The sequence below is a fragment of the Leptonychotes weddellii genome, chromosome 10 (genome assembly GCF_054177405.1).
Source record: "Leptonychotes weddellii isolate Sample4059 chromosome 10, ASM5417740v2, whole genome shotgun sequence".
Classification (NCBI taxonomy): Eukaryota; Metazoa; Chordata; class Mammalia; order Carnivora; family Phocidae; genus Leptonychotes; species Leptonychotes weddellii.
Genome location: NC_138378.1, coordinates 102,583,008 through 102,596,528, shown reverse-complemented (window position 1 = coordinate 102,596,528; position 13,521 = coordinate 102,583,008). Strand labels below are relative to the sequence as shown.

Genomic DNA, 13,521 nt, shown 5'->3' with positions numbered 1-13,521 from the left:
CAAGAGTCTCTTATGTTTTCTCTCCCTCTCTGATTTCTTCCCATTCAGTTTTCCCTCCCTTCCCCTATGTCCTCTGCACTATTCCTTATATTCCACATATGAGTGAAACCTGGCACTATATTTATTTATTTATTTATTAATCATTTTTAAAGATTTTATTTATTTGATAAAGAGACAGTGAGAGAGGGAACACAAGCAGGGGGAGTGGGAGAGGGAGAAGCACGCTCCCCTCGGAGCAGGGAGCCCCGAGACACGGGGCTCTATCCCAGGACCCTGGGATCATGACCTGAGCCGAAGGCAGACGCTTAACGACTGAGCCACCCAGGCGCCCCTGGCACTACTTTTAAAAGTAAAAATTAATTTGGTATTAAATGGCTGTTGGAAAGTTTTTAATTTTTAGAAAACAAGAGTTTTCTTAGATTTTATGAGATCTGATGGTGAAGCTTTTTTTTTTTTTTTAAACGTGCTTAATGGACAGAATAAATGGAGATTTAAAAAATAAGTAGTGGGGCGCCTGGGTGGCTCAGATGGTTAAGTGTCTGCCTTCGGCTCAGGTCATGATCCCGGTCTCCTGGGATCGAGTCTCACATCTGGCTCCTTGCTCAGCAGGAAGCCGGCTTCTCCCTCTCCCACTCCCCCTGCTTGTGTTCCCTCTCTCGCTGTCTCTCTCTCTGTCAAATAAATAAATAAAATCTTTAAAAATAATAATGATAAAATAAAAAACAAGTAGTTTCCCATCTTATTAATCAATTAGTTGAGCTTGTTCTTGACCATATAAAGTTACTATGAATTTACACCAAATAATACTCATATAGAAGTAGGCCTCATCAAATACGTAATCTTGACATAGTTGGGTGGGGACAGGTTCATGAGGCTTAATGTGGACCTCTGTTCACCTTCAAACTAGCAGCTGAGCCATAGTTCCTAATTATGCCTCTGCTAATCACATCGTGTTGGTTTTCTGTCCTGTGTTTGGTTTTTGAGGTGTGCCTATTGGGATAATTCCTTTTAGTTCTATGTATTAGTAAAGCTAGAAAGTTAAATTATACCACCAGAGCCTCCTGATATTACTCAGATGTTTCAGTCTTTTCTGTTTTTCTTTTAAATTTTATTTTTCATTCATTAGAGTGCATGTGTGTATGTGCACAAGTTGGGGGGGTGCACAGGGAGAGGGAGAAGCAAACTCCCCGGTGAGCAGCATTGTGGGGCTCGATCCCTGGACCTTGAGATCATGACCTGAGCCGAAGGCAGGCACTTAACGGACTGAGCCACCCAGGCACCCACAGGTGTTTCGGTCATAAAAATGCTTCAACTCTTTGGCTCCCTAGACCTAGGGGTCTCCAACTACAAAATTTTTTCTATAAAAGAAAAGTTGATTTCTGTTGTCTTAACATCCCTCAAATAGTGTGTGTATGCCTGAGGGCTTCCTAGTTACAGAGGAGTAAACTTGAAAAATTACAAAACCGTATTAAAAGGCTGCCCCAGAGGGCCATTTATGGAAAACTTTGTGTTTTGGTAGGTAGAACAAGCCTAAGGTTGCCTGATAATTACCTTTGAAAGACATACGTCTTTTAGGAAATAACATTTAAGGTTTCTTGCTGCTGAATGAAAAAATTCAACAAAAAAAGACTTTGATATTACTGTAAGGACAGTACTATCTCTTACTGAGGAAATAAGATAACAGTTTCTTCTGTATAAAGTAGTCTGTTGGCAGTGATTTTGAACATGTATAAAAGACTTCGAGTTAGAATTAGTGTTTTATGAAGAATTTATAAATGGAAATACTTAGAATTGATCAGATAAACTCTTAATTTTCTTCTAGACACAAAAATATTGAAAGATTGTTTCCTGGTGAATGCATAAAGTCTCAGTAGTTGATAAAAAACTGATTTTGAATTGAGTTTGCAAATCATTTTTGTTACCGCTACTCAGTCATTTTTTAGTTATTTTGCCTTAAATTTTTAAAATGCCTTTATTGAGGTATAATTGATGTATAGTTGCATGTTTTCTTCCTCTTTTTTAACAGTATTATCCTAATTTTTTTCCAGCTTTATTGAGATATAATTGACATATAACATTGTGTAAGTTTCAGGTGTACGGTGTGATGATTTGATACACGTGTATATTGCAAAGTGATTACCAGGGTTAGTTACTATCTCCATCACCTCACTAATTACCATTTCTTTTTTGTGGCAAGAATGTTTTAAGATCTATTTTCTTAGTAACTTTGAAGTATATAATACAGTATTGTTAACTATAACCACCATGTTGTACATTAGATCTCCAGACCTTATTCATCTTATAGTTGAAAGTTTGTACCGTTTCACCAACATCCTCTCTCCATTTCTCCTGCTCTCCAGGACATGGGGACCACCATTCTCCTATTTCTATATATTATGAATAAATTGCACATATTCAAAGTATACAATTTGATAAAGTTTTAACATATGTATACATCCATGAAATCAGTTACCACAATTGACAGTGACCATGTGCATTGCTCCTAAGAGTTTCTTCATATCCCTTTATAATCTGCATCCCCACTCCAGTCACCAGGCTTGTTGACATGTTTGGGACATTACAAATAAAGCTATTATGGACATTTGGGTATAATCTTTCTACGGACATATGATTCATTTCTCTTGGGTAAATAAATACCTAGGAGTGTAGTGGGGGGATCATAATGATAGGTGTATATTTAACTTTTTAAGAAATTGCCGAATTTGGGCGCCTGGCTGGCTCAGTCAGAACATGTGACTCTTGATTTCAGGGTTGTGACTTCAAGTCCCACTTTGGGCTTAGAGCCTATGAAAAAAAGAGGAAAAAAAAGAAATTGTCAAGTTTTTTCAAAGTGGTTGTACCATTTTACATTCTAACTAGCTGTGTATAAAGAGTGTGAATTCATATTTTCACCAGTGCTTGATATATCATTTAATTTTAGCCATTTTAATAGGTATGTAGTGCTACCCCACTGTGGTTTTAATTTGCATTTCCCTAATCGCCACTGATGTTGAGAATCTTTTATGTGCCTGTTTGCTATCTGGATATGTTTCTTGATGAGTGTCTATTCAAATATTTTGGCCTATTTTTTATTGGGTTTGTTTTCTTACTGAGTTTTGAGAATTCTGTGTATATTCTGAATATAAACCCATTAATCAGGTATATGCTTTGCAAATATTTTCTCCTACTATGTGCCTTGTCTTTTTGAAGAGTTGTTTTTAATTTTGATGAAGTCCAGATCATGTTTAGAGATCTTTGCTTAATCCAAGGTCACAAAGATTTTCTCCTGAAAGTTTTAGTTTTTTTTTTTTTTAATTTATTTGACAGAGAGATAGCACAAGTAGGCAGAGCGGCAGGCAGAGGGAGAGGGAGAAGCAGGCTCTCTGCTGAGCAGGGAGCCCAATGAGCGGGGCTGAAAGTTGTAGTTTTAAGTCTTACATTTGATTCTGTGGTCTGTTTGAGTTAATTTCTGTATATGGTGCAAAGATGCATGGCATTTTTTTTTTTTAAGGTTTTATTTAAATTCCAGTTAGTTAATATAAAGTGTAATACTGGTTTCTGGTGTACAATATACTGACTCAGCACTTCCATATAGCACCTGGTACTCATCACAAGTGTACTCTTTTTCTTTTTTTCCTGAGAGAGAGCAGGGTGTGGTGGGGGCGGGAGGGGGGGCACGGGGCAGAGAGAGAATCTTAAGCAGGCTCCACCATGTCATTGCAAATGGCAAGATTTCATTCTTTTTTATGGCTGAGTAATACTCCATTGTGTGTGTGTGTGTGTGTGTGTGTGTGTGTGTATGTATGTATGTGTGTGTCACATCTTTATCCATTCATCAATCGGTGGACACTTGGGCTGTTTCTGTAATTTGGCTACTGGAGATATTATTGTAGAAACATCAGGGTGCATGTATCCCTTTGAATTAGTATTTTTGTATTCTTTGGGTAAATAGCTAGTAGTGCGATTGCTGGATCACTTTTTGAGGAACCTGCATGCTTTTTTCCAGGATGACCACACAAAAGTTTGCATTCCCAAAGAATGGATGGAAATGTATATTTTGGTATTGGGAATATCCACTGGTCCCAGTACCATTTGTTGAAAAGACTGTTTCCAATGAACTGGTTTTACATATATACATGGGTATACACACACAGTCAGTTCTCGATATTTGCAGTTGTATAGTTGTATAAAGTCCTCATGAGCACTGAGTTGGTGATACTGAACTATTATTCCTCTGGGAAATACAGGGTTAGGTTTCTGTAAGCCTCGTTGGTCACATCTTTGTCATCTAATCAATACATAACCTTGTTTTATGTGTTTCTGTTTAAAAATACTTTGTTTTATATATACACACACGTATATATAACTAGTGTGTAACTATATACACACTCTGACATTAATTAATCAGCTGTATAATATAGTTGATTAATTCATGTCAGAACAGAGTTTACTTAGCACAAATATTTGTTTTCCATAAGGAATATCAGCTTTTTCCTCTTAGGTACACTAGACAGCACTTCAGCACTATACTTAGGGGACATTTTAAACAGTGAAATCAACAAAAAGCATAAAAGCAAAAAAAGTGGCACTACAAAGAATCTTTTTAGTATTCTAAATAATACTAATACTTATTAGTATATAGTATGAGAGCTGAAATAAGTCAGAACATATAGCCTTGTTTAACATTGTTGGCAGCTCTTAAATTTCACTGCTCTGAGCATAGCTGTTAAAGACCATAGAAGTTCCACAAATACTGAGATTAATCTGTAGTCCCCTTATTTAGCTTTCAGGATGCAAAAGCTATGGCGAATCTAATGCTGTGACTCCCCATAGGTGCTCATCTTTTTTTAAATTTCTTTTTATCTAATCATTGGTTTTGTTATCTAGGCAGGTCCGGTCAGAAAACAAAGAAAAGAATGCAGTGATGTCTTTTACAGTCACAGATGAACCTGTCTATATTGATTTGACTTTGTCAGAAAATAAGGAAGAGGTAAATGGCTTGATTTTTGAGAATTTGTTTTTGGATTTCACAAATTGTATTTTTAAAATGAGTGTTTTGATGATGTAATGATTTGGGAAGGAAGGTGACACGAGGGAGGGAGAACAAAATATAACAAAAATCTTAGGCTCTCCGGGATGAGCGTTCAGTCACTGTGATGCGCTTTCGAGGGGAGGGGTCAGCGTGCAGAGGCATTTGCAGCGATCCCAACCAACGTGCAGGGCCTGCCAGGTCCCTTTTGTCAGTCTCTGCACTTGGTAGTAGTGACTTTGCTCCTCTAACTTGCAGGCTGCACTTTCCTTACTGTTCTCTTCTTCCCCTACACTTTTATTTCTAAGCTTCACAACAACCACTCCAGTTGTCATTTTGATGACAGTAAGGATTTTTAAATGCAGGAGTTTTGCAACCTTGGTGTTCTCACTTTTTCTCTGGTTATTTCAAGGGCGGGAGGGGGGAGAATAGTTGGTTTGGTATTGACTCATTAGAGTAATCAGTTAAATTTTTCTCTTAGCCTGTCAAGTTAGCTGTTGTTTGCAGAGATGGTCAAGTTCATCTTTTTGAACACATATTAAATGGGTAAGAAATTTCTCATTTATTTTCTTTCCCTGATTTGTTACTCTTTTTTATTCCCACCTCAATATTCTTTGCATTATATTCCTTTCCAGTTAGATTATTTTGAAAGCATTATTCTTTATCCACATAACTACATACATTCCCAGTAAGAACTCAAGTTTTTGGAGTCATGGACCATTTTTTCATATTTGTGCTTAGTAAAGTAGTTTTACAATATATGCTTAGTAAATGTTGGCATTTCTAATAATACATTTAAAAGAAAGTGGTTCAGTTGGAAAACTTTGCTTGTGAGCTTGGTAAAGCCTTAATTTCTAATGGATCAGTGCAGCATGGCAATGCTAGTGTTTTGGTGAATAGAGGGGAGTATTGCTGTTGTGATGTGTAGTAGTCCTAGACCAAGGGTGACTAAATTATGATCTGTGGGTCAAATCAGTATGTGGTCCCCCAAAACTAAAATACTGTCTGCTCTTTATAGAAAAATTTGCCAATCTCTGCCATACTTATAAACATGGTCTAAGACTCAGTCATGTAAACTTTAAAATGGTTTCAACTTTTTGTCAGTTGGTATCCTTCCTTTTACAATCGTAGTGTAGCAACTTATTTAAATATAAAATAGTTATGAAAGCATAAAACATTATTTTAAAACATTTAGGAAGCATAGACAGTTGATTATAAAGCCTAATTCTCCCTCCATTGAGTTCTACTCCCTAGAGGTTACTGTTAACATTTTGTGTGTAACACTTGAGGCTTTTATTTACATAGTCATATGTGTATGTGGAATATGTAACTTGAGGGCCCAGAAGTAGTGGGCTGTAGTGAGGACTTGGTCCCCTCTCCTTGGTCAGTAGTAAGCCTTTGCTTTTATGCAGAAGACTGATGAGGTTTGACCTAAGTGTTAAGGCATTAAGCTTTAAGTCGTTCTGTCTGATGTGTTGACAATAGATTACAGAGGGGTCAGAGGCCAAAGCAGAGGCCAGAAGTCCTGGATAGAGATGGTTGTGGAGTCCAGATAACTAAGGGGAGTGAGTTGGAAAGATAGGGATAGTGGGGTGCACTTTTTGGTGATAAGATGTCTGTGGTGTGAGTGGCTGAGACACGGTAAAGGCCAGGGTTGTTGGAGGTGGGAAGGGTTCGGACCTGGGAGGACAGTGTGTCAGAAAGATCATCAGCCTGTGTGGTGGATACGGAGACCACTTGAGACAGTGTTGGCCAGAATGACAGTGGAGCCACTAGAATCTTGAAGAAATAAGGGGGAGTGACCCAGAAATCATTGGATGGCAGCAGGAGAGGGAGGTAGCTGGTATTGGGTGACAACATTTCCCAAGGTTACAGAGATGAAAGAGGGAGAGACACTTGTCTTGAAATGTTCGTGAAGAACAAAGAGCACACTTAAATGATGTCCAAGGCTTCTGACACAAAGAGTGTGGAGAGAAAACAGCTACAACTTGGGAGATCTGCCCTGATGAGCCAGTGTAGAGCAAGAAGGTGAAGAAAACCCTTAGAGGAGAAATTGAGGATGGGATTCTGTTGATTACATTTTGCTAATAATTTTGCTCCTGGAACTGTGTTGCAGAGATCATAGTGAGGCTTTTGGGGGTTGGAAACAATTGGGGATAGCGCTGATTGGAACAGATGTAGAGAGTCATCTGGGTTGAAGCTCAAGGCAGCAAGAGAGCACTTGGAGCGTGGGCCTCTTGTGGGGCTTGACAGTGGGATAGAAGGGCACATGGTCTCCAGGCAGATTTTGATGGTGAGGTCTTGCTAGATGAGGTCTTGACAGCAGCACTGGTGCCGTGGGGACCCTGGTCACTTGGACGTAGTGTGGAGGCCACAGGAGGGTTACATTTCCTGACTCGAGGCCAACTTTCAAGCATTCCTGTGAGATGTTACTTTGAATTTTCTAATTAATTTTTTTTCACTTCTAGATACTGCAAAAAGCCTTTGACTTCAAACTGCACAATTCAGATAGCGACACCTGGGAAAGGCAAGAAATCAACACCAAAACCCATCCCTATTCTAGCAGCTGGTTTTTGCTCAGACAAAATGTCATTGTTGCTTGTATATGGCAATTGGTTTCAGCCCATCATTGAGCGAGTGGTACGTAGATGCTACTCTGGAGTAGAACAATACATCATCAACAAGGCCATGGAAAAAAATGATTTCGAAATGACTCATTGGTCTGCTTATTGGAATACTTAAAAAGAAGTCATGTATTTTCCCTTAACCGAAGGACCTTTCACTCGGTGGTTTATTTTAGTTTGTGAGAGCTATGTATTTAATTTTACTTAACCCAGCATATTCAAAATATTTTAATCCTTGGTATGAAAAATTATTTGAGATATTTTATTCCCCTCCTTTATTTGGTATTATGTCTTTGATATTTGATTATATTTTCACTTACAAGCACATCTCAGTTTGGAATAGCCACATTTCAAGTGCTCAGTAGCCCCACATCCCTAGTGGCTAATGTTCTGGTCAGCACATGTATGAGTGAATTTTACCCACTTATTCAAAAGCTGAATCTTAATAAAAGAGCCCTTAGTAACATTATCCATTGAATTTTCTCAGTAGAAATGTAATGGGTGGTTCAGTCACTTAACTTTTTTGATGGCAGAAGTTTCTTTGGAGACTTTTGGAGAGTTATAAGCATGTCCAATGGGTGATTTCTTCAGCTTGTATTAATACTGCTTTTATTCAGTAAGACCCTCTGGGAGATGATGAGTGGAATATTACATGCCCAAGCAAACTCCTGTTGAGTTTATTTTAATTTAAACTCACATTTAATTAAAACTTAAGTTTAAGCTCTTGTTGAGTTTATTAAACTCTTTGCTTTTTCTAAAAATTGAACACATGGATATGGTTTAATAAAAAAAGGAGAAAGGCGTTAAGCTGTAAACCTAAGTCTTCTTGCCATAAGTGGACGACCTCCCACCCCCAACCCTCCTCTGCCCATAAAGCCATTGTTTCCTGCTTGTTTTATGTCCTTCCGGATATTGATTCATTATATGTTATAGAGAATTACATATAACCTTAAAGCCTTATGGTTATGGGTAGCATGTACTTTGCTACATCTGATTGTCCCCCCTATTTAGTACCACATCAGGGTGTAGAGGTCCACCCAAGAGCATTATTGTTCATCAGCAGTGCTGTCTTTGACTTGCTTGTGGAAAGTAGAGCAGTAGGAAGTTTTAGGGTAGGACCATTCTTTTTTAGCCTAGACTATTCTATTTACAAGGGTGACAAACTAGAATGTTTTCTTTAAAATGTGTTACATTTAAAAAGCCTGTTGATCTCTTAAAGCTATACATGTGAAAAATTTGAGCAGTTCATAACTGAAGAAAGTACACATTATGCTTAATATCTTCAGAGTTGACCCACTTTTCTCTGCTGCCATCAGTCTGAATGGTGATAAGTCTGAGTGGCTCAGTTTTGTGGGGAAGCTTTCTGTACTTTTTTGTATTTTTATAAAAATGCACAAGTAGGAATTTGCTTTTCATGTTATTCTTATTCCCAATTGCTTTGTTTGACACTCTTTTCCCCCCCCTCCCCCCCCGTCACACTCCCTCCCCTTTAAAATTATATTCCCAGGCTTTAAATTCCAAAGAATCTCATGTGTGTTTGGTAAGAGATATTTCAAACTGCTGGGCACCCAAAGTAGAAACGGCTATAACAAAGGTGAGTGCATTTCATATTAGAAGTTGAGAAAAAAGAGATTTGGGTAAATCTAATTGTAATATATTATTATGTTTAGACTCTTTAATATCCTCTTTATGATCTGGTCTAACAAATTTGTGGGATTAGGTTTCAGGTAAGGAGATTATAAAAGCACTTTTGTTTCTGTGCTCTTCGTTTGTTGAATGCATGAGTGAACAGACAACTAGAAGTTGAAGACTTGGGAGTTAGCCCCTCCCCCCATGTATGATCATTAAATATCACATTTATCAATAAATTATTTTACTGATGTCAGTATTTAAAGGAGCATAACTTTGAGGAATCCTATATTTAAGGGTGGAATAAAGCTTAAAATTATGGGTCTGGAATTGAACATTGTATAAGATGATCATCTTGATGCTTTATTTTGAATTTAACATGGCATCTACATGTAGATCTCATATGTTTGGCAGTTTGATGAGTAAAGGAAAGCCAAGACATGCTATGATGACATCCATATATGGTTTCGCTTCTGGCTGAGTTCCAGAGATGACACCTTTCTCTTGGCTGTCTGAGCGTTTCTGGCAAAGCTGGATCCCTGGAGGTGGTCATAAAGCATACCAACTTCACTCTAACATTTTTAAGTAATCGATAATCTATAAATGTTCCTGGTTTTTACTCTTATGTGGTATTGAAAGCTTTAAAACTATGAACTTTCAAATTATAATTTAAAAACTTACTTGCCAACATTCACTTAAAATTTATCTTTAATTCATGTCATATTAAGTTAGTTATATTAGATTTTCTAGTAGAAAAACCTTTTAGATGCTGTTAGTTTCCTCACTGGGGCTCAGTTTTGCCAGAACTAAGGCATCATTTCCTTTGTCACATTCCCGCTATTCCTGTTCAATAGGTGAGAACACCGGTGATGAATTCTGAAGCAAAAGTTCTGGTGCCAGGGGTACCTGGTCATCATGCAGCTATCAAGCCTGCTCCTCCACAAACTGAGGAAGTAGAGAGCAAGAGGAAATTGGGGGAAAATGAGGTAATACACTCACAATTTTTGAGTTTGAAATTTAAGATTACTTGTGAGACTCTAACGAATACATTGGGATAGAGCCAAACTTGGAACTTCAGGAACTTACTGAAATTGCTGCTGTTAACCTCTCCCTTGTCCCCAGCAGCATAGGATCCGAAATTCCAGACTGTAGTCTGTGAGACATTTACTTGGCCACTGTTAATGGAGAAGACAGACTTGCACTAACCATAGAGCGTGCTGTATTTGGCCATTGTTAGTGGTCAGCTGGATCACGTAATTGAATACATTAAGCCAGGACTTGCTGTGATGATTTCCACTGGGTTTCGCTTGTTGCTGACTATCAGTGATGCCTCTTCTCTTGGCTGTCTGAGCAATCCTGGCTAGTTTAGTGATAGTTGGTTTTTAGAAGTGGTCATTATAACCTCTTAAAGTACTTAGAAATTTGATTTTTTTCTCAACTCCATAGACCTTCCTTCCTGTGGTTACTGTACTACTCTCTGCAGCCCTTCTTCATGTGTGTCACCGTAAATGATCTAGAGCTCTAACTTTTATCTTTAGAGAAAAGATGTCATGTTTCTTTATCTGATTTTAAATGTCTTTATTGGGTGGGGGGGTTGGGGCTAAAAAGCTATTCATAAAAATTATTTCTCAAAAACATGGTATCTGTATTTAAAAATAATGTGCCAACTTTCTTTATCTTGGCCTAGATCCATTTCTTTAATTTCCTCCTGCCGTTTTTGTTTTTGATAAGATAACCCAAATAGGAGGCTTTGCCAAAGCCTATCTGCTTTGGTAGTTGTAGAACATTTGTGTTTTGATTTAGTTACTAAGAGGCTGGCAGAACATGGTTGTCTTGTTTTAATAAGAGATCAGTTCTCTACAATTGAGGGTTTGTTTTTTTTTTAAATATTTATTAGAGAGAGAGTGCACGCTTGCATGAGCGCATGGGGAGGCGGGAGGGGGCGGTGCAGAGAGAGAGGGAGAGTCTTAAGCAGACTGCGCTGAGTGCAGAGTCTGATGCCGGGCTCAGTCTCAATACCCTGAGATCACAACCTGAGCTGCAACCAAATGTCTGATGCTTAACGGACTGCGCCACCCTGGCGCCCCTAGAATTGAGTTTTTGTGTAGCAAATTGAATCATGTTTATTTACGCTTAAATTTTAGATATTTATGAAGGAAACTTAGTTGTAGTAGAGCATCTTCTAGAAAATAAATCACCATTTGGAACTGACTAATAAAGACAAAAATAGGAAGGCATTTTATAAATTGCTTTGACAAAATAGCTGTCTTTATTTTTAATTTTTTTTGATAATACTTGTTTCCTTTTTGCAGATCTGAGGCTGATGACAAAGCTTCTTCCATAATAGGTCTTTTCTTCTGTTTTAGTAATAGATGCCAGGTGCTTGCCTTTTTTGAAACTTATATAGATGTGTTTATGAATTACATTTTTAAATCATGATTTGTTGGGCAGTTTTTTTTTCACTGGGATCTGGAAACTTTGATTGGGAATCATCAATCTGGGAACCACCCAATCACCCCTTGACCAAACTACTTTAAGCCTTGTCTGGTTTAACATTAATGATCATTTCTGTTCTGCAGATTAGCATTGAAGAGCGCCTGGGAGCACTGGATATAGATACAAAGAAAGAAAAGGATGACCTTCCACAGACAAATAGCTTTCCAGTTCTTCTCACACAGGGTTTAGAAAGTAATGATTTTGAAATGCTAAATGTAAGTATTCTGGCAGTTTTTAAAATGAACTAACACAGTTAATTTTTCTTAGAAAGTGATTGACATAGCACACTCAGTGATAGTCATGTGATGTAGCCCCTTTGAATTTAATATTTTGTGAGTCTAGTCAAACATTTATCACTTGGTGGCACTATATAGACAGTCACCAACCTACAAAGGCATTGTATTAAATTATTTTGAACCTGGAATGCATTTTCTCATAGAAATACTGTTTTGAATTGTTATTAGGTCTTAGGCTTTAGTTCACAAAAGCCTTTATAAACATAGTGTAGCTGAACTATAATACTCAGCATTCTAGATCACAATTTATATTTTTTTCTGTAGGAAAATGCGTTCCTGAGTTTTTACTCTGGATTCCAGAAACTTATGTCCCCCTGGCCGTGAGAGGGGGCGGTGAGGTGGAACCTTGGCAATGGGTAGGAGGTTTGGGGGAAAAATTCAGGAGGGTTGGGGGTTATGTTGTGAAGTATTTTGAGGTAAAAATACTAGAAATTTGTATAAAGGAGGCATTTATTATTTCTGTGTTTGTAAGTTGGTGACTGCTTGTATGAAGTTACTTAATTAGGTCTTCTTAGATTTCAGAATTTAATATTGGTCTGTAGAAAAAAATTAAGTGTAAAAATTGGATTTAAGTACTGTCTGATTAGATTAAAGCAGTTTACATTTTCTTAAGTGCATTTATTTTTAGTGATTCAATGATATATGGTGCCACTTAGTATTGATGTGACTTTATTCATATGTTAACTTTATTTAGGTAACCTATGAATAGTGTCTTTCTGATTTATATTTTGATCTAAATGGAAATATCATTTTTGTCTAAGGTGATTTTGCAAAATGAGAGGAGAAACCAGCACATCCTAAAATTACTTTTAACATTAGTTGTAAAATAGTTTGTGAAGGTATGTAATTTGGGAGGTGGTTTTTAGTTAACATGGCATAGAAACCTAGGTGAAAAATAAGCTATAGAAAACAATAGACAATGTTTTTAAAATGTAATATAACTTATTTGCCATTATTATCTCCTTAACTGTCCATTTTAACCTTTCTCAGTACAACTAAATCAGCTACCTTTTTTTTTTTTAAAGAAACATTTCAAAACCTTTAAAATTATTACAGTGGCCCCCCATGAACTCATCACTCAGTTTCAGGAATTACCTACACTAGCCAGATCTATCTGTCCTTGTGTCATCTGTCTGCCCACATGCCTCCCCGGGTTATAGTGAAGCATAGAGACATCATTTTATTCTTAAATACATCCCTCTTCAACCCTGACAATAACAACTCCTTTTGAAAACAACCACAATCCATTATCACACCTAAAAAAAGTAAAGAGTAATTCCTCAAAATCATCAAATACCTGTTACCATGTTTACATTTCCCTGATTGTTTCATAAACTTAAGTTTTTATGTTTGCTTTCTTCAAGACAGAATCCCCATAAAGTCCACACAGTACTGGGGAGAGATGTATCTTCTGTCTCTTACAGTTAATGTTTTGGAGAAGCTAAGT

At 37.4% G+C, this 13,521-nt stretch overlaps 1 protein-coding gene and 2 non-coding genes across 3 annotated transcripts in view; all 3 read left to right on the top strand.

The window, feature by feature from the left end:
- Positions 1-13,521, top strand: part of WDR43 (WD repeat domain 43) — a 40,105-nt gene that overhangs the window by 11,201 nt on the left and 15,383 nt on the right. Inside the window, exons 5-10 of the mRNA XM_081796984.1 lie at positions 4,888-4,990; positions 5,511-5,575; positions 7,498-7,669; positions 9,161-9,247; positions 10,137-10,268; positions 11,862-11,993. Of these exons, the coding sequence (XP_081653110.1) occupies positions 4,888-4,990; positions 5,511-5,575; positions 7,498-7,669; positions 9,161-9,247; positions 10,137-10,268; positions 11,862-11,993 (691 nt within the window). The remainder of the gene's footprint in view (positions 1-4,887; positions 4,991-5,510; positions 5,576-7,497; positions 7,670-9,160; positions 9,248-10,136; positions 10,269-11,861; positions 11,994-13,521) is intronic.
- On the top strand, positions 9,723-9,802 carry LOC115943752 (small nucleolar RNA SNORD53/SNORD92). The gene has a single exon (XR_004078348.1). It is a non-coding gene; the product is annotated as a small nucleolar RNA SNORD53/SNORD92 (small nucleolar RNA).
- Positions 10,561-10,636, top strand: LOC115943753 (small nucleolar RNA SNORD53/SNORD92). Its single transcript, XR_004078349.1, has one exon. It is a non-coding gene; the product is annotated as a small nucleolar RNA SNORD53/SNORD92 (small nucleolar RNA).